We start from the raw sequence: 24,133 nt of genomic DNA, 5'->3' as shown, positions 1-24,133 counted from the left end.
TAAAAAGCAGACATTACTTTGCCAACAAAGTTCTGTCTAGTCAAGGCTATGGTTTTTCTAGTAGTCATGTATGGATGTGAGAGTTGGACTGTAAAGAAAGCTGAGCGCTAAAGAACTGATGTTTTTGAACTGTGGTGTTGGAGAAGACACTTGAGAATCTCTTGGACTGCAAGGAGATCCAACCAGTCCATTCTAAAGGAAATGAGTCCTGAATGTTCATTGTAAAGACTGATGTTGAAGCTGAAACTCCAATAGTTTGGCCACCTGATGCGAAAAGCTGACTCATTTGAAAAGACTCTGATGTTGGGAAAGATTGAAGGCAGGAGGAGAAGAGGATGACAGAGGATGAGATGATTGGATGGCATCACCTACTCAAAGGACATGAGTTTGAGTAAACTCCAGGAGTTAGTGATGGACAGGGAGGCCTGGCGTGCTGCAGTCCATGGCGTTCTCAAGGCAAGAATACTGAAATGGTTTGCCATTCCCTTCTCCAGTGGACCACATTTTGTCAGAACTCTCCACCATGACCCGTCCATCTTGGGCGGCCCTACATGGCATGACTCATAGTTTCATTGAATTAGACAAGGCTGTGGTCCATGTGATCAGATTGCTTGTTTTTCTGTTATCTGATTTCCAGTCTGTCTGCCCTCTGATGGAGAAGGATAAGAGGCTTATGGAAGCTTCCTGATGGGAGAGACTGACTGAGGGGAAAACTGGGTCTTGTTCTGATGGGCAGGACTGTGCTCAGTAAATCTTTAATCCAATTTTCTTTTGTTGGGTGGAGCTGTGTTCCCTCCCTGCTATTTACCAAACTATGGTGGAGGTGATAAAGATAATGGTGATCTCCTTCAAAAGATCCCAGGCATGTACTGCTACACTCAGTGTCCCCAATCGTGTAGCAGGCTACCACCGACCCATGCCTCCACTGGAGACTCCTGGACATTCACGGGCAAGTCTGGGTTAGTCTATTGTGGGGTATTTTTAGGACAATCATAATACTGTTTGCTACCATAATGATGGATGCATGTCCTTATATATTTGTTTGAACCCATAGAATGAACAACATCAAGAGTGAACCCTAATGTAAACTATGGACTTTGAGGGATTACGAAGGGTCAGTGTAAGTAGAAATGTACCATTGTGGTAAGCAATACTGATAACAGGATAAGTTACATGTGTATGGGGACAGGGGATATATGGGAAATCTCTGTACTTATCTCTCAATTTTTTTGTAAATCTAAAACTGCCCTAAGAAAATTAAGTCTTTAAAAAATATTACATATGTACATACATAAATGCACACAGAAATAAGATCAGTGGTTGCCAGGGACTATGATGGGGGAGGGGTTGATTATAAAGAGCACAGAAAAATTTGGAGTAATGGAAATGTTCTATGTGTTGGTTGTGATGGTTACTACATAACCGTGCACATTTGTTAGAACTTTTTATATATCAATACTTAAAAAGGATAAAGTTTACTGTGTGTAAGTTATGCCTTACTAAACTTGACTTTTAAACATTCCTAAGAATGTGTATCTTTTAAAATTCATTGAATAAATATCTACTGAATGTCAACTATGTGCCCAGCATTACTGTAGGCCCTGAGGATACAACAATGACTAAAATAGACAAAATTCTGTTTTCATGATGTTTATATTCTGTTAGGGGAAACAGACAATAAAGATTAGCATGTAAAATATCTAGCCTGTTAGTGTTGAGATTTGCTGTCAGAGTAGATGTTAGGTATGAGGAAAAAGAGTCTAAAATTGCCCTTAACTACTGAATGATAGAGTTGCCATTTACTGAGATGGGAAGACTTGTTAGAGGATCAGATTGAGAGTGAGGAGGAAGACAACAGGAAGCTCTGTTTTGGACATGTCACATTTGAAATGCCTGTTCGATAGCCAATAAGGCCTTCCTGGAGGATGTCCAGCAGGCAGTTGGATATACAAGTTTAAAGGGACTTCCCTGGTGGTCCTGTGGTTAAAAATATGCTTTCCAATGTGGGGGTTCAATCCCTGGTCAGGGAACTAACATCCCACATGACTGGGGGCAACTAACCCATGCACCACAACTACTGAGCCCACATACCTCAGCTGGAGAGCCCACATGCCACAAACTATATGCTCTCTGGAGCCCACAGAGAGAGCTACAACTAGAGAGAAGCCCTTGCATGGCAGTGCTGCAACAAAGACCTGACACAGACAAAAATAAATAAACAAATTCTTTTTTTAAGTTTGGAGCTAAAAAAAAAAGTTTAGAGCTTAGATGAGGTCTCTTATAAAGATATAACTCGAGTCTGGCAGGACAGGCAGCGATCTCCCTCTCAGGAGGTCTGCCCTAAGAATAGGGCTAACTCTTGAAGGCAAAAGGGGATAATTTAAGGGAAAAAAAAGATATAATTTTGGGATGGTCACCATGTGGGAGTAAATACAGATAAAAAATTGAGAATGTCTGAGGAAGGAGCCTCAAGACTTTCCAACATTAGTAGGTCAGAGAAATGACGAGGAACAAGCAGATGGAAACAGAGTGACCAGAGGTAAAAGGAAAACCAATCATCTCTGAAGTCCTGGAAGCTGCAAGAAACAGAAGTTACAAGTTGGAGAGTGAATCATCTACATCAATCTGGATTTGACAATATGGAGATCACTGGTAATCTAAAGCAGTTTCAATGGAAGGGTGAGTGTGAAAGAAAAAGTTAAGAGAAGTTTGTAAACATTTAGATATAAGCATTGTTCACTATAATGTTAATACCAAAATATTTTATCTACTCCATTTTCCAATAGTTTCAAGTGTTTAAGAATGGTCCTTTCGTTATCTGCCTTGATTTGTCCTTGGTTCTACTTCCTGAGTTGGGCAGGGGGACATGAGGTCACCTGCTGGAAGATGGTCTCTGCTAAGCAACTGCAGGAATCGATCTTACTCAGCCCACCCCAGATGCAGAAAGTTTATCAGGCCACAAAAACATATTTATAGATTGAAAGAGTCCAGGAGTACTAAACACGAGAAACTAAAAAGTTCTAAACCAAAGCCACATCACTGGGAAATTTCACTGTGGTGGGGCTAAACAAAGCGTTTCTAAAAGCTTCTAAAGGGGTAGGGGGAGGGGAGAACAGGTAAGCTACAAAAGACTAGCATCCAAGACAAGACAAGATTTCTCAACAGCAACACTCGAAACTAGAAGACATTGGAACAATTACCTCAACATTCTATAGGAAAATATTTCCAATCTATAATTCTAAACTCTACCAAAATAGTAGTTTAAAGATTTTAAATATCAATCAAATGAGAGTAAATTTTTCAGGTATGTGAGTTCTCAAAGAATTTGCTTCCTATGACCCTTTCTCAGGAAGCCACCAAAATGTTATCCACCAAAATGAGGGAGTAAACAAAAATAGAAAGACACAAAATTTAAGAAACAAGATGTGCAACAAAGGGAAGAAATATACTGAACTTTCATCCTGATGGTGAAAGAAGACACTAAGGTGATAGCTATGCAATATATAGAGAAGTAACTAAGCCAGATTGGAGCAAGTCCAAGAGCTAAACAAGAGGTCTTTTAGCTAAGGGTAGAATTGGGGCCTAAAGTGCCGACAACTGCATAGAAAACTAAGCAAAAAAACAACAAAAAATGATATTGTTAATTCCAGGGAAAACAAAACGACATATAGAGAAAGAGCAGTCAGCCTGAGTTGTTACATGACTCTCTAAATCGTATACATGATCATAATGTAAATAACTCAGTACTGACCTAAGTGAATTTGCCTAAACTAGGAAAGATGAGGGCTTCCCTGATGACTCAATGAGTAAAGAAACCGCTTGCAATGTAGGAGACACAGGTTCAATTCCTGGGTCGGGAAGATCCCCTGGAGAAGGAAATGGCAACCCACTCTAGTATTCTTGCCTGGAGAATTCCATGGACAGAGGAGCCTGGTGGACCACAGTAGTCCACGGGGTAAGAAAAGATGAGAAAGATGCATTTGGATTTGATAAGTGTGAAAAGAAAACAGAGGCCAATTCTCATCATCCATGGTGGGAAGACAAATAATACTCAAAACTGAAAAAAATCAATAAATAGGACACAAATAGGTTTGTTTGTTTTTAGAAATATGGAGATAATGCTAATAGCACCAGATAAAAGAATTGAAAGTTGTAGCTTCTTGAGAGGACAGTGGGGGTATGGTGGCTCAGAGAATGCCATGGACAGAGGAGCCTGATAGGCTACAGTTCATGGGGTCGCAGAGTCGAACACGACTGAGCGACTTCACTTTCACTTTCAATGCTTTTCGTAACAAACGTTATAGACTCATTATAACATGCTTAATTTTTGACTTAATATAAAAATTAAGAGAAAACAAGTTAGATTGATACGTAGTATCACAGAAAAAGGTCCATGATGTAAAAGTTTAAAAACCGGGACTTTTCTGATGGTCCAGTGGTTAAGACTGCACTCCCAGGGCAGGGGGCCTGGATTCAATCCCTGGTCAGGGAACTAGACTGCACATGCCGCAAGCAAAGATCCCGCCTGACACAATGAAGATCGAAGATCTCACATGCTGCAACTAAGATCTGGTGCAGCCAAATATATAAATATTAAAAAAGCTTAAAAACCAAATTGAGGAATTATAGCACAATTCTATTTTTAAATTAGGTATGTATTTATAAACATTTGTATTTGCAGAGAAAAGAATCCATACTAAACTATTGATAATGGTTACTCACAGGAAGTGGGACAGGGGAGACTCTCATTTTTTACATTACATATTTCCATTTTATTTACCTTTTTGGTAACAAGTATTAATCACATATATTATTTCAAGTATATTTGTTCATGTGTGTATATCAAGTGTTATACATGTATAAAAAATGTTATTTGCGTGACAACATTTTCAATTATACTTTATATCAACAAGCACACTGCAAATTTTTTAAAGACCAATGTCATCTTAGGAGCAATATGCATATGTATATGCATCACACTGCCAACCACTGGGCTGGCTACCCATTAGGCAGGTGCCTCAGTAAAGGTTGAAATTGAGGTCCTATATCACCGACTCAATGGATGTGAGTTTGAGTGAACTCCGGGAGTTGGTGATGGACAGGGAGGCCTGGCCTGCTGCAATCCATGGGGTCGCAAAGAGTTGGACACGACTGAGCGACTGAACTGAATTGAACTGATCCCTCATCAGAGCAGCAAAACCATGTTATACCATTCATTGCCACCAGATGGCAGGTCTCTATCAGAAGTCCTTGTCTATGGCATTAACTGATTATCCCTGCCGCTGCTGCTGCTAAGTCGCTTCAGTCGTGTCCAACTCTGTGCGACCCGATAGACGGCAGCCCACCAGGCTCCCCCATCCCTGGGATTCTCTAGGCAAGAATACTGGAGTGGGTTGCCACTTCCTTCTCCAATGCATGAAAGTGAAAAGTGAAAGTGAAGTCGCTCAGTCGTGTCTGACTTTGAGACCCCATGGACTGCAGCCTACCAGGCTCCTCCATCCATGGGATTTTCCAGGCAAGAGTACTGGAGTGGGGTGCCATTGCCTTCTCCAAATTGATTATCCCTACACCCCCCAAACCTTTCCAGAGTACTTTATCTCACTGTATTAGTATGAATTGTTTAAGTTCCTCTCTCTTAGACCGAACTAAGAGCTCCCCCAGGATAAAAACAAGTAATGATAATTCATCTTAGACCATAACTGTGGAATACTAGCCAGAACTAAGTAGGCAGGTATCTTTAGAATAAACAGATGGATGTATATTCTCAGAAAACTAATAAAATCCCCCAATCATCTCCATACTTTCTTCCCCAACAATCAATCAAGAAACATTAACTGAGAATTTCTGTGTCTTATCCAATGTCCAGAGATGGGCATTTTGAACAGTGACATAATACAAGATACAATAAAGGGGTTTTAAGCCAACTGAAATCTCTCCTAGGATGAGCCCCTCCAATTTCAAATCTTTTCAGGCTAATCACTGCAGATGGTGACTGCAGCCATGAAATTAAAAGATACTTTCTCCTTGGAAGAAAAGTTATGACCAAACTAGACAACATATTAAAAAGCAGAGACGTTACTTTACCAACAAAGTTCTGTCTGATCGAAGCTATAGTTTTTCCGGTAGTCATGTATGGATGTGAGAGTTGGACTGTACAGAAAGCTGAGTGCCAAAGAACTGATTATTTTAAACTGTGGTGTTGGAGAAGACTCTTGAGAGTCCCTTGGACTGCAAGGAGTTCCAACAAGTCCATCCTAAAGGAAATCAGTCCTGAATATTCATTGTAAGGACTGATGCTGAAGCTGAAACTCCAATACTCTGGCCACCTGACGCGAAGAACCGACTCATCAGAAAAGACCCGTATTCTAGAAAAGATTGAAGGCGGGAGGAGAGCGGGACGGCAGACGATGAGATGGTTGGATGACATCACTGACTCGATGAGTTTGAATAAGCTCTGGGAGTTGGTGCCTGGGAAGCCTGGCGTGCTGCAGTTCATGGGGTCACAAAGAGTCAGACACAACTGAGCGACTGAACTGAACTGAGGTGATGCAGCTTCTGCCATCTGGGCACCTCAGTTTGACAGGAGAATGTGCTACTATCCTTGAAGAGATTCCTATATGGTTGGGATTGACAATACCAAGTCCTAAGGGGCTTCCCAAGTGATGAAAGAAATCCGCCTTCAGGCTAGAAACATCCAGTCCTGGCTTGCAGGTTTGCCCTCTCTCACGTGTCCCAGCCCTCACAGGCCCATGTGCTCCAGCCGCTGCTCCCACTGTCCACACAGGAAGGCCTGTTTTCTTCCGCACACCTGGAACCCGAGATCTCAAAGGGAGAATTGAAATATTCTCCTCTTCCTTCCCTGGGCATATTGTTGAGGAACTTGGCAAGTCATTGAGGCTAAACTGAGGGATCAGGAGCTAAAAGGGAGGGTCAGGAGCTCAAGCAGCTGTGGCATTTGGACTGGGAGTCACCAGGGGGTGGGAAGAGACAAGCTTCCAGAGAGAAGGGGTGGAGATCAGAGATTAAAAATTCCTGAGCTCTGCTCAGTGTCACTGCTCAGAAGAATATGCATGGAGGCTCATTCTCTCCACCCCCCATCTCCGCCCCTTATCTAATTAGCAGAGGAGTGTTAAAAGTCAGAAATCCTATCTCTTTCTCTTCTGGTATCTCCAACCACCTCAGCCCTCTCACTCAACTCCCACACACACACCCTGCAACTTGCTCCACAGTCTAAACAGCCCCTCTAATCTCAGAGTTCTGGCAAAGGAGCCTGGAAAAGAAATGAGGGGGAACTAAGGGTGTGGGGAGTTTAGTGAGAAAGCACATTAAGAGGAAGACATACTATAGTCACCAAAGGGTGAACAACCGTCCTGGTTTACCCAAGATTGTTCTGGCTTAAGCATTGAAAGTCCCACACCACTGCAAACACCTCAGTCCTGGGCAAACTAGGATGGTACCCTCAAGGTCTCTTTGCCCCAATTCACTCTGTAACCCTGAGTAAATTCTCTCTCTTTCTCTGGGCCTCAGTTATATCCTTGTAAAAATGGGACCCTCTAGCTTAGACACTCTGTGGCTCTATAAATAGTCTCTAGATTTTCTGAAAGCTGGGCACAGCAAGAGTGACTCTGGCTTACTCCTCATTGATTACTGCCCCCAGTGCTCCCCTGAGACTCCTGGAATCTCAATATCCTGGAACATGAGGTGGAAGGGGCCTTCAGGATTATCCTGTCCTACTCCTCTCTAGCTCTATGAATACCATTCCAGTGGAATACAGTGCATTTATTAATTGCATCCCACTTACCACTTGATGTTCTACATATAGTTAGATATGGGCTTCCCTGGAGACTCAATGGTAATGAACTCACCAGTCAGTGCAGAAGATGCAGGCTCAATCCCTGGGTGGGGAAGAGCCCCTGGAGGAGGAAATGGCAACTCACTCCAGTGTTCTTGCTGGGAAATACCATGGACAGAGCAACCTGAAGGGCTACAGTCCATGGGGTCACAAAGAGTCAGACACAACTTAGTGATTAAACGACAACACAGACCAGAATTTTGCAAACTGCTTGTTAAACACAGTTGTCATTAAAATTAAAGTATATAAACTTACAGTTAAGCTTATAAATAAATGGGCTTTCCTTGTGGCTCAGCTGGTAATCGCCTGTAAGGTGGGAGACCTGGGCTTGATCCCTGGGCTAGGAAGATCCCCTGGAGAAGGGAAAGGCTACCAACATCAGTAGCCTGGAGAATTGTACAGTCCATGGGGTGGCAAGGAGTCAGACACAACTGAGCAATTAATTTATTTATAAAATTATTTATATAATAATATATATTTATAAATAAATTATATATTATAGGGCTTCCCTTGTAGCTCAGTCAGTAAAGAATCTGCCTGCAGTGCAGGAGACCTGGGTTCGATCCCTGGGTTGGGAAGATCCCCTGGAGAAGGAAATGGCAACCCACTCCAGTATCCTTGCTTGGAAAATCTCATGGACAGAGGAGCCTGGTGGATTGCAGTCCATGGGGTTACAAAGAGTTGGGCACGACTGAGCGACTAACACTTACTTACTTTTATATTATATATAATAAAAACAAATTAATTGTTTATAATTAATTTATAAATAAATTATAGTAAAAGCAAAGGGGAAAAGGGGAATTCACTGATAGTCTGGTGATTAAGACTCAGTGCTCTCACTGCTGGGGCCCAGGGTTTGATCCCTGGTCAGGGAATTAAAATTCCATAAGTCACATTGCACAGCCAAAAAAAACCCAAAATTTATCATTTCCTAGTTATTTTACTAGACTTCACTATTATCTATACTGTTAAGGTTATTTACATCTATTATATTTATGGAAAAAATAACTGTATAATAATGTGCAACTATTCATCTCTTTCCAAGTCCACACTGGCAGTTTGAAATCGGCCATGGTAGGAGTATGTACTCCATGCAAATCAGGAAGCACTACCAAGCACGGCTCCTGTCACACTGAAACTGGCTGCTGAATATCTGCCGGCACACCCCTAGTTCAGAGACACCACAATCCTGTTTGTCCGGTCATTGTTGTTCAGTCACTAAGTTGTGTCGGACTCTTTGAGACCCCATGGACTGCAGCACACCAGGCTTCCCTGTCCTTCACTATCTTCCAGACTTTGCTCAAGCTCATGTCCACTGAGTCAGCGATGCCATCCAATCATCTCATCCTCTGTCACCCCTTCTTCTCTTGCCCTCAATTTTCCCCAGCCTCAGTGTGTTTTCCAATGAGTTGGCTCTTTGCATCAGGTGGCCAAAGTATTAGAGCTTCAGCATCAGTCCTTCCATTGAATATTCAGGGTTGATTTCCTGTAAGATTGACTGGTTTGATCTTCTTGCTGTCCAAGGGACTCTCAAGGGTCTTCTCCATCACCTCAGTTAAAAAACATCAATTCTTTGGAACCTAGCCTTCTTTATGGTCAAACTCCCACATCTGTACATGACTACTAGAAAAACCACAGCTTTGACTATATGAACCTTTTTTGGCAAAGTGATGTTTCTGCTTTTTAATACACTGTCTAGGTTTGTCAGAGTTTTCCTTCCAAGGAGCAAGTTTCTTTTAATCTCGTAGCTGCTGTCACCATCCACAGTGATTTTGGAGCCCAAGAAAATAAAATCTGTCACTGTTTCCACTTTTTCAGTTCCTGATTTCATTCCTAAGAGAGAAACCAAGAATTGAATCATCATTTAAAAGCTAATGAGGGTACTTCCCTGGTGGCTCAGGGGATAAGAATTCACCTGCCAGTGCAAGGGATACAGGTTTGATCCCTGGTCCAGGAAGATTCCACATGCCACAGAGCAACTAAGCTCATGTACCACAACTACTGAGCCCAAGAGCTACAACTGCTGAAGCTTGAGTGCCTAGAGCCTGTGCTCGGCAACAAGAGAAGCCACTGCAATGAGAAGCCCATGCGCTGTAACAAAGAGTAGCCCCCACTCCCTGCAACTGGAGAAAAGCCCATGCAAAGCAACAAACACCAGTGCAGGCAAAAATAAATAAGTAAATAAAATGTTAAAAAAGGAAAAAAAAAAAAAAAACGAATGAGGGACTTCCCTGATGGTCCAGTGGTTAAGGCTTTGCCTTTCAATGCACAGGATATGGGTTCACTTCCTGGTAGGGGAAGTAGAAGCAATGTTGTAACAGGCTCAATAAAGATTTTAAAAATCGTTCACATAAAAAACCAAAACAAAAGCCTAATGAGATGATAAAGCTGAGTTTAAAGAAATGGATGCACAGGTTGGCTGTAAGTAGACTTCAGTGTAGAGTATCCATCTCTGGCTTTCTCTTCTTCCAGGAGACCTTCTACCACAGTGAATGACTATTGGTCAGTCTAGCACAGAGGTCTTCTGTAGACAGGCTCCCAAAGGACTCTGAAGAAGACATTGGTTGCCCTCTAGGTATCTATCTTACAGGGTTATCTAGCTGGCCAACTGAAGGATTTAAAGAAGAGTACCATGTTGACAGAGAAGACAAGACTTTCCCATCTCTGGTGTACAATCACCTCCAAGATTAATAAATCTTGTAAATCTGAAAACTAGGATAATGGCAGGGAAGAGAGCTGGTAAAATCCTTAGAGGTCATTCAACATTCAACATCTTCCCAACTGCCCCATTTTACAGATGAAGTAACTGAGTTCACGTGATAGTAAATGGCTTACCTAAGGTCACATAACAAGTTAGTGGCCAATGTCCAAAGTTCCTAATACCTGAAGGAAAGACCTTTCTTTAACATCCTAAAGACCCTTCTTTAACATTCCTAATATTCCATTTAGGAATTCCACTTAGAGAAATTATATGATCTTCAGAAAATGTGAGCAGAGACAAGCACAAAGTTTCCACACAAAAGGCTCACCACCACCTTCCTTCCTAGAAAATTAAAGACTATCTTTATAGAGTACCAATGAAATGCCAAGTGCTATGGGGAGCACAGAAGAATACGATCCAGTGACTCATACGCAGGAAGTGAATGTGGAATCACTCCTCAAACTCTTTCAACAGGAATGTGGGATTCCTCAGGTCTAATGTGACCCCTGTTCTGACCACACAGACACTGGCATGGAAATCAACCTCACTGTCTTAAGTGAGAGTTACACAATAGATTCTTCTTTTTTTTTTTTTTAAGTATCACTGCCTTAACAATATTATATCAGTGTCAGGTATGAACATTAGATTCTTGATTGGGAAAGGTAGAAAACAGGGAAGAGCCCACTGAGGCAAACTTGGTGAGCTTTTCCCAAGTGACCCAGTATGGGACATCTCTTTTCCCCAAGGAGAGAATCCTACAAGCAAGCAAAGGAAGAGAACATGCTGGGTTAAGAGCCCGAGCTGTAGTGCATTAAGGACATTTTGCATTTGAGATATTCGCACTCATCCTCCTAGAGAAATGAAATAGAAAAAAAAGACAGAATAGAAGCCCAAATTTCTTATTATTAGATTTCAACATATATAAAATCACTCTGTCAAACTGCTACAAAAATCTCTAAACATTCTCATTTCTGTACTTATCTTGTCACATAAAGATAACAGTTTGCAGGCTGACACTAACCCCAGTTCATACTTTGAGTACACTGCACTAAAAAGGCCCTGGGACGTCTTGGCCCCTGGAACTCCTTTGGTGGGGGATCTTTCTTTTTTTTGGTGGGTGATTTCTGACCTCCCTTTCTCATCCAAATCCAGTCCAGGGTGCTGTGAAGTGATCTGGATTATGGTCACAGAGTACTGAGTCAGGACAGTAACTTCCTGCTCGTACTTCTCTGCATCCCTTTAGCCTGCCTTCCTCAGCCTCAGGAAAGAGTTTCACCAAGCAAGGAAGATCTCCAGCCCTTCATTGCAGTACCCAGCCCTACCTAATAATGCCTCGGGTTCTCCTGGGGGTCGCAAGTTCTTCCATTCATTTATTTCTTCATTCATTTATTCATTCATCAAGGCATCTTCTTCAGTACTAAGAATACAAAGTGAATCTTAAAGACAGATTCCTGCTTAAGGTTGAGCTTATGTCCTAGCAACAAAGTGGTATCAGAAAGAAAGGCATCAGTCTTTTCAAATATAGCCCTGGGTGGCCCAAAGGTTGATTCTTACCTACACAGGGAGTTAACAAACTGGAAGACTCTTGTGCCCTTGGACTGCAAAGAGATCAAACCAGTCAATCCTAAAGGAAGTGAAGTGAAAGTCGCTCAGTCATGTCCGACTCTTTGTAAGCCCATGGACTATACAGTCCATGGAATTCTCCAGGCCAGAATACTGGAGTAGGTAGCCATTCCCGTCTAAAGAAATCAACCCTGAATATCCAATGGAAGGACTGATGCTGAAGCTGAAACTGTAATACTTTGGCCACCAGATGTGAAGAGTCGACCCATTAGAAAAGACCCTGATGCTGGGAAAGATTGAAGGCAGGAAGAGAAGGGGACAACAGAGGATGAGATCGTTGGATAGCATCACTGACTCAATGGACATGAGTTTGAGCAAGCTCCAGGAGATGGTGAAGGACAGGGAAGTCTGCTGAACTCCATGGGGTCTCAAAGAGTTGGACACAACTGAGTGACTGAACAACAATAACAAACTGGGGTTCTAACAAATACAAAATTGCAGACCTACTAGGAATTAAGGAAATTTACTTGCACTTATTCTGGTAGAATATGGTAGAAGGGTCTGTTGCAGAGGTGTCTGCTCCTGGGTCCTACTCCACTTTACAGTCACCAAGGGAGGAGGCAAGAATGGTGCACTTGTTTACTTGGGTAGAACAAGTAGGAGAGAGCTCCAGATAGAGTTCCTCTATAATTGTTAACATCCTGAAGAAGAAAGCAGGGTAAGGAGTGGGGTCTCATTAATGAGTGAGAACCCCATAACTTTGAGGGAGAGGTGACCTGTCTTCAGAATTAGCAGAGTTAATTCTGCAGAGACAAGGAAACTTGCCTTCTCTGGGCTACAGAATTCTAATAAATGAGCCCTCAAGCAGGAAGAGAAAGAAGTCTGACTTATGGAGGGTAGAAAGCTCCTGAGTAGGGAAAGGTCTCAGCTCCTCTGTCAGCCTGGGAGGGCAGAAGGGCTGGCAGGGCGGGGCAGGGCGGGGCTTCCCTTGCAGGCTTTGGGCTGAATCCCTCCTCCCTGGCCCCTCATTGGGTTAGTGGCTCCTGCAGCCCTGCCAGTGAGGGACAAATGAGAAGAGTTGTTGATTTTTCACCCCTTGGCCATGCAGCATTTCCCTACATAAATACTGAGAAAGACCCTGCCCTCTCCTCACTTCTCTGGACTTGGCCCTGGGCTAGACTTGGTCTTCTGGGGGTGGGAAGGGCCATGGGGGACCTACTTATGCTCAGAGTGGCTGTGGGCATATGCTATATAACCTTCAGTGCCTCTGCTTGGTAAGTCCTTCCCTCCCACTGTTCACTCCTCACCAAGGAAGCTTCCACTATCTCATCCCCACTCACCAAGTGCCTCACTTTTTCTCTTTTTGGTAGGTCAGTGAACAATTTCCTGATAACAGGGCCCAAGGTAGGATGGTCTCCGGCTCCTGTTTTTACCCATTCATGTTCCTGAGGGAACTCTTCTGGGGAAAGAAAAGACGGGAGGGGAGACAGTGTCAGAAGTCAGACACGCAGAGGAACCTATGATCACTCCCTCCCTAATGGAGAGCTAACCCATTGATTCCTGTCTGTACCTTCTGACCCAGACGACCTGATGAGAGGCAGGGCTAAAGCTCGCACCCTTTTCCCTTTGCCAGGCCTATCTGACCTATACCACCAGTGTGGCCCTGGGCGCCCAGAGTGGCATCGAGGAGTGCAAATTCCAATTTGCTTGGGAACGTTGGAACTGCCCTGAAAATGCTCTCCAGCTCTCCACTCACAACAGGCTAAGAAGTGGTAAGTTTGTGCAACCTGTACAAGGGGGTATATGTCCATGAAGTTGGGCGTGCAGTATGTATGTATGTGTAACACGTATGTGTGCAGTGAAATGAAAAAGTTATCGGTGATCTGCCACTTCCTTGTTGTGGGTTATTTCCGCTTCTCTGAACCTCAGTGTTATCCTTGGGGCCAATAAGGTCAGCTGTTTAGTTCACCAGGAGTGTTGTAAGGGTTGAATGAGGTGAATACAAAGGTATTTATATACAAGTGTAATTACTCTATTTTCCAGTTCATGTTGTATTTGTGTTTGTGCACACTTACATTTGAATGAAATGAAAATGAGGAAAAGAGTCAGTGTTCGTAGCCCCTGAGGGAATTTCAGCTGTCCTAAAATCCCAACAACAGAGAAGCTGAGAGATCACACTGAGCCATGCCTCATGTGGAGTGTGTGTGTGTGTGTGTGTGTGTGTGTGTGTGTGTGGTGTGTGTGTGTGGTGTGTACATGCTGTACCTGTGCAGCTGTTTATAACTAGGTATAGTAGTTTGCAAGAAAGCCATTTATGTAGAAATGATTAATGAAGAGTTTCCTGAGGAAAGCTGAGGGGAATGGGGTAAAGAAAATGAGGGGAAAAGTATCTTCCTGTGGGGTATTCAATAAATAGGGTGAGAAAAACATGAGACAATGTTTATAAGGCCTTAGTCAGATACAAGCTCAGTAAGTGGTCGGTGTTATCATTATAATTATTACATGGCTCCAGCTCCATCTCAGAAAGAAGAAAAATGCTCTTCTCTCTTTCATAAGCCAGCCTCATAGCCCTGAATCCTTACTGTCTGAGGACCAGAAGCAATGGCTAATGAACAGAGGCCTGGGCTGGATTATCAGGGGAACTGGGTCCTGGTCCCAGTGCCATAACTGGTGAGGAGAGTGGCCTCAGTTTCATCACTTTCTCTCTGGGTTTTACTTCCCCCATCGGTAGCATGGGGATGCTCATTCCTGCCTGTATGAAGTAAGGAGGCTGGGAAAGCACGTACTGTTCTCTCAAGCAGAAGAACATCCTCTTAATAAACCCAAAGAGGGAGGGGGATAGGAGAGAGACATGAAATGGCATTGCTTTTTGAAAGCCCCTGCTTTGGGTCATCAGGGTCCTGGTTTCTAGTTCCCTCTTTCTTTTCAAAGCTACCAGGGAGACTTCTTTCATACATGCTATCAGCTCTGCTGGAGTCATGTACACCATTACCAAGAACTGTAGCATGGGTGACTTTGAAAACTGTGGCTGTGATGAGTCAAAAAATGGTAAAACAGGTAAGTTGTGCCTTCTGATGGGCGTGGGAAAAGGTAAGGGGGTTAGAGCTAAGCATAAGCTAAAGTCTTCCAGAGAAAGCCTGAGAGACACAGCTTCTTCAAACCCCTAAACCCCAGCAGAAATTTCCTTGGTGGGCGCTCCTAGATCAAGACTCTGCTAAGATGATTAGAAGATAAGCAAGTAGCACCAAGCTCTAAAATCAACAAGGCATCTAGGAAGGAGGAAGCCAAAGAGAGTTTAAAGCTAACCCTCGTATTTCAGGCTCAGAATGGCTTGTCCATAATCCACAGCTATCAAATTATTTGCAGATAGCCTAAGAGACTTATAGGCCTTCCCTGATGGCTCAGACAGTAAAGAGTCTGCATGCAATGCGGGAGACCTGGGTTTGATCCCTGGGTTGGGAAGATCCCCTAAAGAAGGAAATGGAAAGCCATTCCAGGATTCTTGCCTGGAAAATCCTTATTCAGATTTGTCACTAATGAGGGAGGAGATAGCTCTAATAAGACTACTGTACAATAATGGCACAGAATTCTAGAATGAACAGCAGTGAACCTTTGAGATCATTTGGGCCAGCCCCAGCATCTTAATTTTACTTTGGGTATGGAGTTGAATTGTCTAGAGCTGGGGAGTACCTGAAGGGTGGGCAGTTGACTTTAGAAATAGGACTGCCCCCTACCCCCATTCCCACCCTAAATACCTCCATTTCCCTGTTTCAACTTTTTTTTTTTTTTTTTTTGACCATACTGCACAGCTTGTGGGGACAAGGGATTGAACCCAGGCCATGGCAGTGAGAGCATGGAGTCCTAATCAATGGACTGCCAGGGAATTCCCTCCCTGTCTCACTTTTAGCTATAGCTTTACACACTTCTACAGCTCTTGGGGATGGTTTGGCTATGTCAGCTAAAATGACCGTGAGTCTTCTTCTAGGACTCAGCTGGAAGCTATACACAGAACTTACTCTTTCCTTATGTGCAGGAGGCCATGGCTGGATCTGGGGAGGTTGTAGTGACAATGTTGAATTTGGGGAAAGAATCTCCAAACTCTTTGTGGACAGCCTGGAGAAAGGGAAGGATGCCAGAGCCCTGATGAATCTTCATAACAACAGAGCAGGCAGGCTGGTACGTATAAGAGTTGACCAGTGAGCCAACAGGCTGAGCATTTACAACAGTCTCACATCTGTACAGACCTTCACAACTTATCAAGAGCTGTCTCAAACATGTTTCATCCCACACCACCCAGCAGGACTAGGATAGCTACTCCTATTCTCTAGATGACAAAACCAGTTAAGGCAGAGCTATCACTTGGCCAAGGCAATACAACAAATTAGCACCAGAACCAGGCAATGAACCCAGATCTTCCAGTAGAGTCCTTTCATCACTAAACCTTAGGTACTAACTCCTTCTACAGGCAGGTTTCTAAGAACATAAAACAATACAGATCCAAGGCCTTGCTTCCATGGCTTAAAATTTTAACCATTTCAACTGCATGTTCTAGGAAATTATCAAGGGTTTATCATACAACTTATGTCCTAATGTCTTTCTGGGTCTGGAGAGGTTGGGACTGATCTAAGCTTCTCTGGAAGATCACCTGTCCCCCAAGACTTCTGGAGTGAGTAGAAATCCTTGGAGTGTTCTGAACTCAAATCTGGATTCTAGTTGTATTTGGAGCTAAGAGCATAGAAATTTTGCTTTGAACCTATACCTAGATGTCCTGGCTGCCCAGTGTAGAGAAGAGTTTTCAAAGCGAAAATAATGGGTAATCAGATAGGGCTTCAGACTTCAGGTTTCCTTCCCTCTGGAAGACAGCCCAAAAGACAAATCCAAACACCCACAAACACTCTAGCCCCCAGCTGCAACACTTAGTGCCAATTATCATATTTTTCATTTTTAGTTTATAGAGTACTTTCTTCTTCATCTTCTTTTTAACAAAGTACTTTCTTGATCATTCTTAATCTTATGGGCAGAAAGAGAAACAAGCTCACAAGCAATATAGTTGGGCCTTAAGCCTAGGTTTCCTGTCTCCAGTCACCTTCTCAACCCTTGCCTGGCTTTTTCCATAAGAATCATGCAGAAGAGCATTAAAATCACCAATATCAAAGCCTTTAAACCCCTGAACTTCCTAATTGAGAAGATATGAGGTAGGGCCCAGGAGTAAGTATTTTTCACAGGCCTCCCTCATAATTTTGATGTACTCTAAAGTTAAGAAACACAACTCTAAAATATTCCATTAATTGCTAGCTTTTGATCTTCTCTACCCAGAGCCAATCTCCTTTTGTCCTCCCTCTCTCTTTCTTTCTCTGAAGGCAGTGAGAGCCACCATGAAGAGAACTTGCAAATGTCACGGCATCTCGGGCAGCTGTAGCATCCAGACATGCTGGCTACAGCTAGCTAACTTCAGGGAGTTGGGTAACTACCTAAAGGCCAAGTACGAACGGGCACTGAAAATTGAGATGGATAAACGGCAGCTAAGGGCTGGGAACAGTGCCGAGGGCCACTGGATACCCACTGAGGCCTTCCTTCCTAGTGCAGAAGCTGAGCTGATCTTTTTAGAGGAATCACCTGATTACTGTACCCGCAATTCCAGCTTGGGCATCTATGGCACAGAAGGTCGGGAGTGTCTGCAGAACAGCCGCCACACATCCAGATGGGAGCAACGCAGCTGTGGGCGCTTGTGCACAGAATGCGGCCTGCAGGTGGAAGAGAGAAGAACTGAGGCTATCAGCAGCTGTAACTGCAGATTCCAGTGGTGCTGCACTGTCAAGTGTGACCACTGTAGGCGTGTGGTGAGCAAGTACTACTGCACGCGCTCCCCAGGCAGTGCTTGGTCCTGGGCCAAGGGCAGTGCCTGACAGCACCCCACAGGAGCTTACTGCTCAGTTGTATGACAGTGGAGGGGACACAGCTTCTCTGTTGGAGAGAAGAGGTAAGGAAAACAATTGGAAAACCACAGGGTTGATCTGCTGTCCTCTTGATATCTGCTGTACATGGGGTAGTGGAGGCCCAAGATGATACAGCATGTTCTTGACAGAGCTGAAATGGGAATCTGGGCCTCTTAATTTGGGTAGACCCCATTTCATCTTCTCTGAAAGTTACTTCCTGGTCTTCCTGCCTATAATTCTATAGCTTGCTAAAGGGGAAGTTTGATTTGGGGTCTATATCCAGAAAGACCTTCAAAATACTTGCCCCTGGAGTTTCAGACCACATCCAATCCAGCTGTATGGCTAAGAATCAGAGGGAATGGAAGCCAAAAATGGAAGAGTTCTGTCCAGACTCCTGAAAGAGTAACCTTCCCCTACTCTGGCTAGCTCCGGAAAGATCAACTATAAGTTCATAGAGATAAGTGAGGCAGAGACTACACGCCTGCCTATAGGGATGTATTTTTGGTGTTGCATTTTTTAACAATGCACATTTTTGAAAAGTTCTCCCTACCCATTCCTGGGGAAACCAGTACCTCATATAACCTGACAATTTTTCCAACTCAGAAACCATTTCTGGAGCCATGGAGAAGGGATTGGCACAGTAAGTGGACAGGTGACTACAACTTATCCAGTCAAAGCCTCCCAAGAGGGATTTTTTCCAAAAGAGCTGTAGAACAACTCTCTTTTGTTATTTTCCCAAATTGGGAACTCAACTTCATTTTGCAATAAATATTTCTAGTATACATATTTGAGACTTTTTGTTTCTCTCCTTGGAAACCTTAGGATCAGAAAAGGAATGAGAAACCCCACTTCTATATTCCAATGATGTACAAATCTAAAAGAGAAACTGGAAATACCAAACCCTTGATATTAGTGTTAGATGTCAGATAATAAAATTCAGACCCAAGCACTGGCCTATAGGAAAATAATCCAGATTTCTCGATTTAGAAGGTATTATTTTAATGCAACCTAAGCAACTTGAGGAACAAGCAAGCCCTTTGAACTTGAACCATATTCAAAGTGTGTTTGCTCTCTCAACTTAGGCTTCCTGGGGTGTCTGTACACGGAAGAGCTGGGCTCCAAGGCAAGAGACTGGGAAAGTTGTGGATTCTCTCTTACTCATTTGCACTTCTACATCTTCTACTGGTAATCTGTTGGGGGAGAGCCCTAGGGGCTCAGCCACTGGTCTCCTAAATCTGAGCATCTCAGTCTTTAGAGTCTCCCCTCTCTGCAAAGGCCAAACACCCCACAGGGAAGAGATATTCAGCTATGTTAAATAAATAAGTAAAATGACTGATCACCAAGAGTAGGGAAACATTCTTAATGTTTTAAATTAAAAAAAACAATTTAAATGTTCAACATCAGGGCAAACTAATTGTCATGGCTGCACAATGGAATATTAGCCATTAAAATAATATTCTGGAAAAATATTTGGTAACGTGAAAAACATGCATGATACAATTAAGTAAATAAAGTTACAAAACAGCATGTTCAGAATGAATTCAATTTTGTTTTAAAAAGAGAAAAATATTAGCTATCATGTAATATCAAAATAGAGTGGTTAGTTTTACTTTTTGTGTTTTTCTGTATTTTTATATTTGTCCACAATAAAAAAATTTTTTGTCTTCAAAAAGAATTAATAGTACGTTAATTTTTAATGCCAACAGGGAATAACCAATCCATCATTTTTGTTTAAGTGAAAAAGAAGGTAAAATATTTACTAAGGAAGTTGGCATCTCAAGAAAAACCATAAGCAGGTGCTTTGCAAGTCTACCCTTATCTCTGTTTTGTTGTTGTTGTTTAGTTGCTAAGCCATGTCAGACTCTTTGTGACTCATGGACTGCAGCACACCAATCTTCCCCTGTCCTTACTGTCTCCCAGAGTTTGCTCAAATTCATGTCCATTGAGTTGGTGATGCTATCCAACCCTCTCATCCTCTGTCATCCCCTTCTCCTGCCCTCAATCATTTGTGCACTTAAAACTACCAACTATCACAGATGTCAGGCACCAGAGACAAGAAGAAATCCATAAAAATGTAGCCTATGTCAAGGAAATGGAAGATTTCCTCTACCTCCCTTCAAGGAAGGTAAACATACACACACACTACAGTATCAACAAAGAAGTGTGTGTGTGTGTGTGTGTGTGTGTGTGAGAGAGAGAGAGAGAGAGAGAGGTGGTAGTAGAAGGGGGGATGTAAGAGATATCATCTAAGTACAAAAATTGTGGTGAAGTAATAGGCAACCAAAAGAAAAGATTATTTTCCTGGGGCTCAGAGGGAAAAAAGTTATCTGACTTTGAGGTTAAACCCTCAATAAATATAGATGCCAAATTACTCATCATGAAACCTGAGTTATGAAACTGCCAAGGAAATGAACAAACTAGACTCTTCTCTTTATCTATAACTGAGTCTCCATCCAAAGACCCCAGGTATCTGATGCTTTGACATTTTCCCCAGGACCTTGCTGACATTCCCAAATGATCTTAGGGGAGATTTTCAGAAATAAAACCATTCCTGATGCCTGGTGAAGTGAAAGTCAGTCATGTCCAACTCTTTGCAACCCCATGGATCATCCAGTCCATAGAATTCTCCAGGCCAGAATACTGGAGTGGGTAGCCTTTCCCTTCTCCAGGGGATCTTCCCAACCCAGGGATCAAACCAAGGTCTCCTACATTGCAGGTGGATTCTTTACCAGCTGAGCCACAAGGGAAGCCCAAGAATACTGAAGTGGGTAGCTTATCCCTTCTCCAGCAGATCTTCCCAACCCAACTATCAATCATGGAGAACATGCCTTATGTTTTCTAGGAGTTTATATCTGAGATTTTCACTAATGAAACAGAATTCCATGAACAGATTGCCTACTTCCCCTCAAAGCTCATAGTCCCAATCCTTCTAAGCTTCTTCCAACCTCATTCATTTTACCCTCATGGCAATCAACCAGTCTTCCCACATGGACTCTGGGCCACACACTAAAGGAATTTGGATTTCTCTGCATCCATCACGTTCCTGTCAGGGAGTCATTCCTAGGCATTACAGTGGCATTCAGATTCAATAATTACAACCCGACACTCCTACCCTTTTGGCTCATCCTTAACAAGCTGGCTATCATTAAAGTGACAGAACAGTAAAAACTCCTCATGTTTGATAGGTTCAGGGCCCAAGACAGGCAGGTTGGCAGTCACAGTCTGATAGTGGATCTTGAAAAACTGCTGAAAAAGGAATCAACTTGATGAGGGAAACCTGTCCATGAGCCAAGTCCCATATTTCAGTAAATCCAGGCACTGCTCCACATTGTCTGGAAAATAGAAGCTTCTGTTTTCTCAGTCTAGGCTTGCCAGGCCCTTATAAAACTTTTTCTCCTCCTCTTCCTTCACCTCCTCTTCCTTCTCCCTCTTCTCCCCATCTTTGCCATGAGCAGAATTAATGACTCCTAAGAACTCAATGGACATGAGCTTGAGCAAACTCTGGGAGACAGAGGACAGAGAAGGACAGAGAAGCCTGACATGCTGCAGTCCACAGGGTAGCAAAGAGTCAGACACGATTTAGCGACTGAACAACAAGGAAAACCCTAAGGCCTATTCCCAGTTTCCCATGGTCTCCTGCCAGTCTCCTTAGGGGTTGCTGGTGTGTGATCATAAGGGTGGAAAGGAAGCAACTGGGCACCTACTAAGCGTCAATGCTTAATATGTATCTCCAGTCCTCAGAACAATCCAGTTAGAGTCACAATTATTCCCCTTACTACTGAGGAAAGTGTGGCTCAGAGAAGTTAAGCAACCAACCTAAAATTAAACATAAGGAGGTAGATTTGAATTCAGACTTACTACCATATAAATTTATATTCTTCCTTTACACCACTTACACTCTGGGACCCCAGGAATCTCTGGCGACATTCTTAACTGTCATGACAGCTTTGTAGAAGGACTCTATTTATATGCAGTGAAAGGTGTCCTTTTCCTCCCTCTTCTACAAGTAGGAGAGTCACATTTCTCAGCCCTTCTCCAGAGAGAAGAAACCTAACTTTTGACTTGCAAAGGCCTTCCTTGGAATGATAAAGCAGATAGCCTGGCTCCCGCTGACTTGGGAGGGCAGAATCCCGGTTCTCCAGGGGGTACTCAAAGAAAAAGGCTAACCATTGTGGTCTACAGTAGAGGTCAAAGTTTCAAAGGAAAGTCAAAAGAGAGGTGTTTATTTTAGAGGCTAGAGTTAAAAAATACAGGATCCAGAGAAAGACAAATTTCTAGCCCCAGATCACAAACTACTCATATAACTGATCTCAAAATAGTGATCAGGGCCTAGATAAAGATGTTTGGGTGGGTGGGAGGGGGATGAAAACAAAGATCAGAGCAAAGACTTCCAGAAGAAGTTAAAGACCTTTGGGTGAGACTAGTGCTCTACATCCTCCTAACTCTACTGTATTCCCTACCACAGGAGGAAGGGACTCCCAGGTGACACAGTGGTAAAGAACCTGCCTGCCAACGTGGAGATGCAAGAAACGCGGGTTCGATCCTTGCATCAGGAAGATCCCCTGAAGAAGGAAATGGAAACCTGCTCCAGGATTCTTGCCTGCAAAATCCTATGGACAGAGAAGCCTGGCAGGCTGCAGTCTATGGGGTCACAAAGAGTCGATACAACTGAGTGAGCACACACACACCACAGGAGGAAAGTTAGGTTTGGAGGAGGAAAGTTCCCCCTGCCTCCCAACTCCCAGTATCACCAAGCGAGATAGCTGAACATTAGATTCCAAGGCCCTGAACACTCTCCATGGCTGGTGTTCTGCCCACCCTGCCAGGCTGCCCTTTTTATCAAAAAATGAATGTATGATGACCAATGAAAGCATTGAGGAAATTAGGCCAAGGCTCTGGGAAGCCTCAGACTGCATTTGGTCAGGGAGGGAGGAGGTAGGCAGTGGATAAGTGAGGTAGAATATGGTAGGAGATGGGTGTGGGTAACGGAAAGGTGGTACACATTCCCCTCAGATTCCCAGGTACCAGAGTATACCTATGACAGGTCTAGGGGATGGTGAGATGGTCCCTTGCCATTTCTTGGCAATCTACAAGAGATCACTTGATTCAGCTATCTACTTCTTAACAAGAGAGCTCCCAATCAAAGGCCTAGTAAAGAGAAGCACATCTTACACTCTGTTTTGAAAGACCATCAGGGATAGAGGGAGAAGCTAATACTTCCTTCCTAGGATAAAGTACCTATCAGGACATTTGCCACATGCCTAACCTGAATCAGTACTGCTGTGTTTTAAGTCTACCAAATCTTCTAGGACCCCTCATCATGGATTTGGGCCTTCAAACATTCCTTTTATCCAACCTCAATAACCCTAATTACTTCAGTTTTTCACTAGTTCTCTCTTACACTATTTTTTTCTTGAGCTTGCTTTGGGTTTTGGTGAGGAGGTAGGTAGGGTGTAAGCCAGATACACTTCTTAAACCCCAACTGCCTTCACCTTTGCCCTCAAGTATCTGAAGAATCTACCTATTCTTGGCTGTCACAGAACTTTGATTGTCCCATCAGGCCCCACTTGCGTTTCTCCATGGCTCAAGTTCATTTCTAACCCCTCCACTTCAGCCAGAATCTCAATCAACAAGATCCTCCTGTCCTAGGGGCCTGCAGGCAGTGCAGGGGCAAGAACATGAAACTGACAGTCAGGACACACTTCCTTCTCTGTTCTCACCTGTGAAGCATTTAGCTACTTTAAAATCCCACTTTTATCTCTGTGCTGATGATTCCAAAATCTCCATTTCTGTGCAAGCTCCAGGCACCACAGCTCTAATATTCCACAAGCCATTTCTATTTGAGTGTCAGAAATGATTCCTCTACTTCCATCAGTAACCTAATGACACTGAGTGACTAAGGCTTACTAATGCGTCATCCTTGACTTCTCCCTCTGCTCAACTTTTCATATTGCACCTGAATTTTGTGCTAACTCAATAACTGATATTGTGCTCAACTCTCTACCCAACACAATGCTATCATACTTTCTTACTAAGACACTTCCTTCATCATAACCTGACTTAAAAAGAAAACCAACAATG

At 43.1% G+C, this 24,133-nt stretch overlaps 1 protein-coding gene, 1 long non-coding RNA gene and 1 other non-coding gene across 4 annotated transcripts; 2 read left to right on the top strand and 1 right to left on the bottom strand.

Moving 5' to 3' along the window:
• The first annotated feature begins 2,253 nt into the window (after positions 1-2,253).
• Positions 2,254-2,380, top strand: LOC120864941. Its single transcript, XR_005721282.1, has one exon.
• Positions 2,381-10,082: 7,702 nt separating this feature from the next.
• Positions 10,083-19,582, bottom strand: LOC120863618. 2 transcript variants are annotated; one of them, XR_005721037.1, is made up of 4 exons: positions 17,746-19,582; positions 16,876-16,968; positions 13,457-13,575; positions 10,087-10,140 (listed from the first exon to the last, which is right to left on the bottom strand). It is a non-coding gene; the product is annotated as an uncharacterized LOC120863618 (long non-coding RNA). The 2 variants fall into 2 exon arrangements; XR_005721038.1 differs by lacking the exon at positions 13,457-13,575 and having other exon boundaries at positions 10,083-10,140.
• WNT8A (Wnt family member 8A) lies at positions 13,323-18,022 on the top strand. The gene is made up of 6 exons (XM_040240018.1): positions 13,323-13,390; positions 13,487-13,520; positions 13,750-13,888; positions 15,048-15,173; positions 16,150-16,292; positions 17,477-18,022. The coding sequence occupies exons 1-6, from the start codon at positions 13,323-13,325 to the stop codon at positions 18,020-18,022; spliced, it is 1,056 nt and encodes a 351-aa protein (XP_040095952.1).
• Positions 19,583-24,133: the final 4,551 nt, after the last annotated feature.

Source organism: Oryx dammah, unplaced genomic scaffold, assembly GCF_014754425.2.
Source record: "Oryx dammah isolate SB20612 unplaced genomic scaffold, SCBI_Odam_1.1 HiC_scaffold_5, whole genome shotgun sequence".
NCBI classification, from domain to species: Eukaryota; Metazoa; Chordata; class Mammalia; order Artiodactyla; family Bovidae; genus Oryx; species Oryx dammah.
Note: the sequence above shows the minus strand (reverse complement) of the source record. Positions and strands in the feature narration are given on the sequence as shown.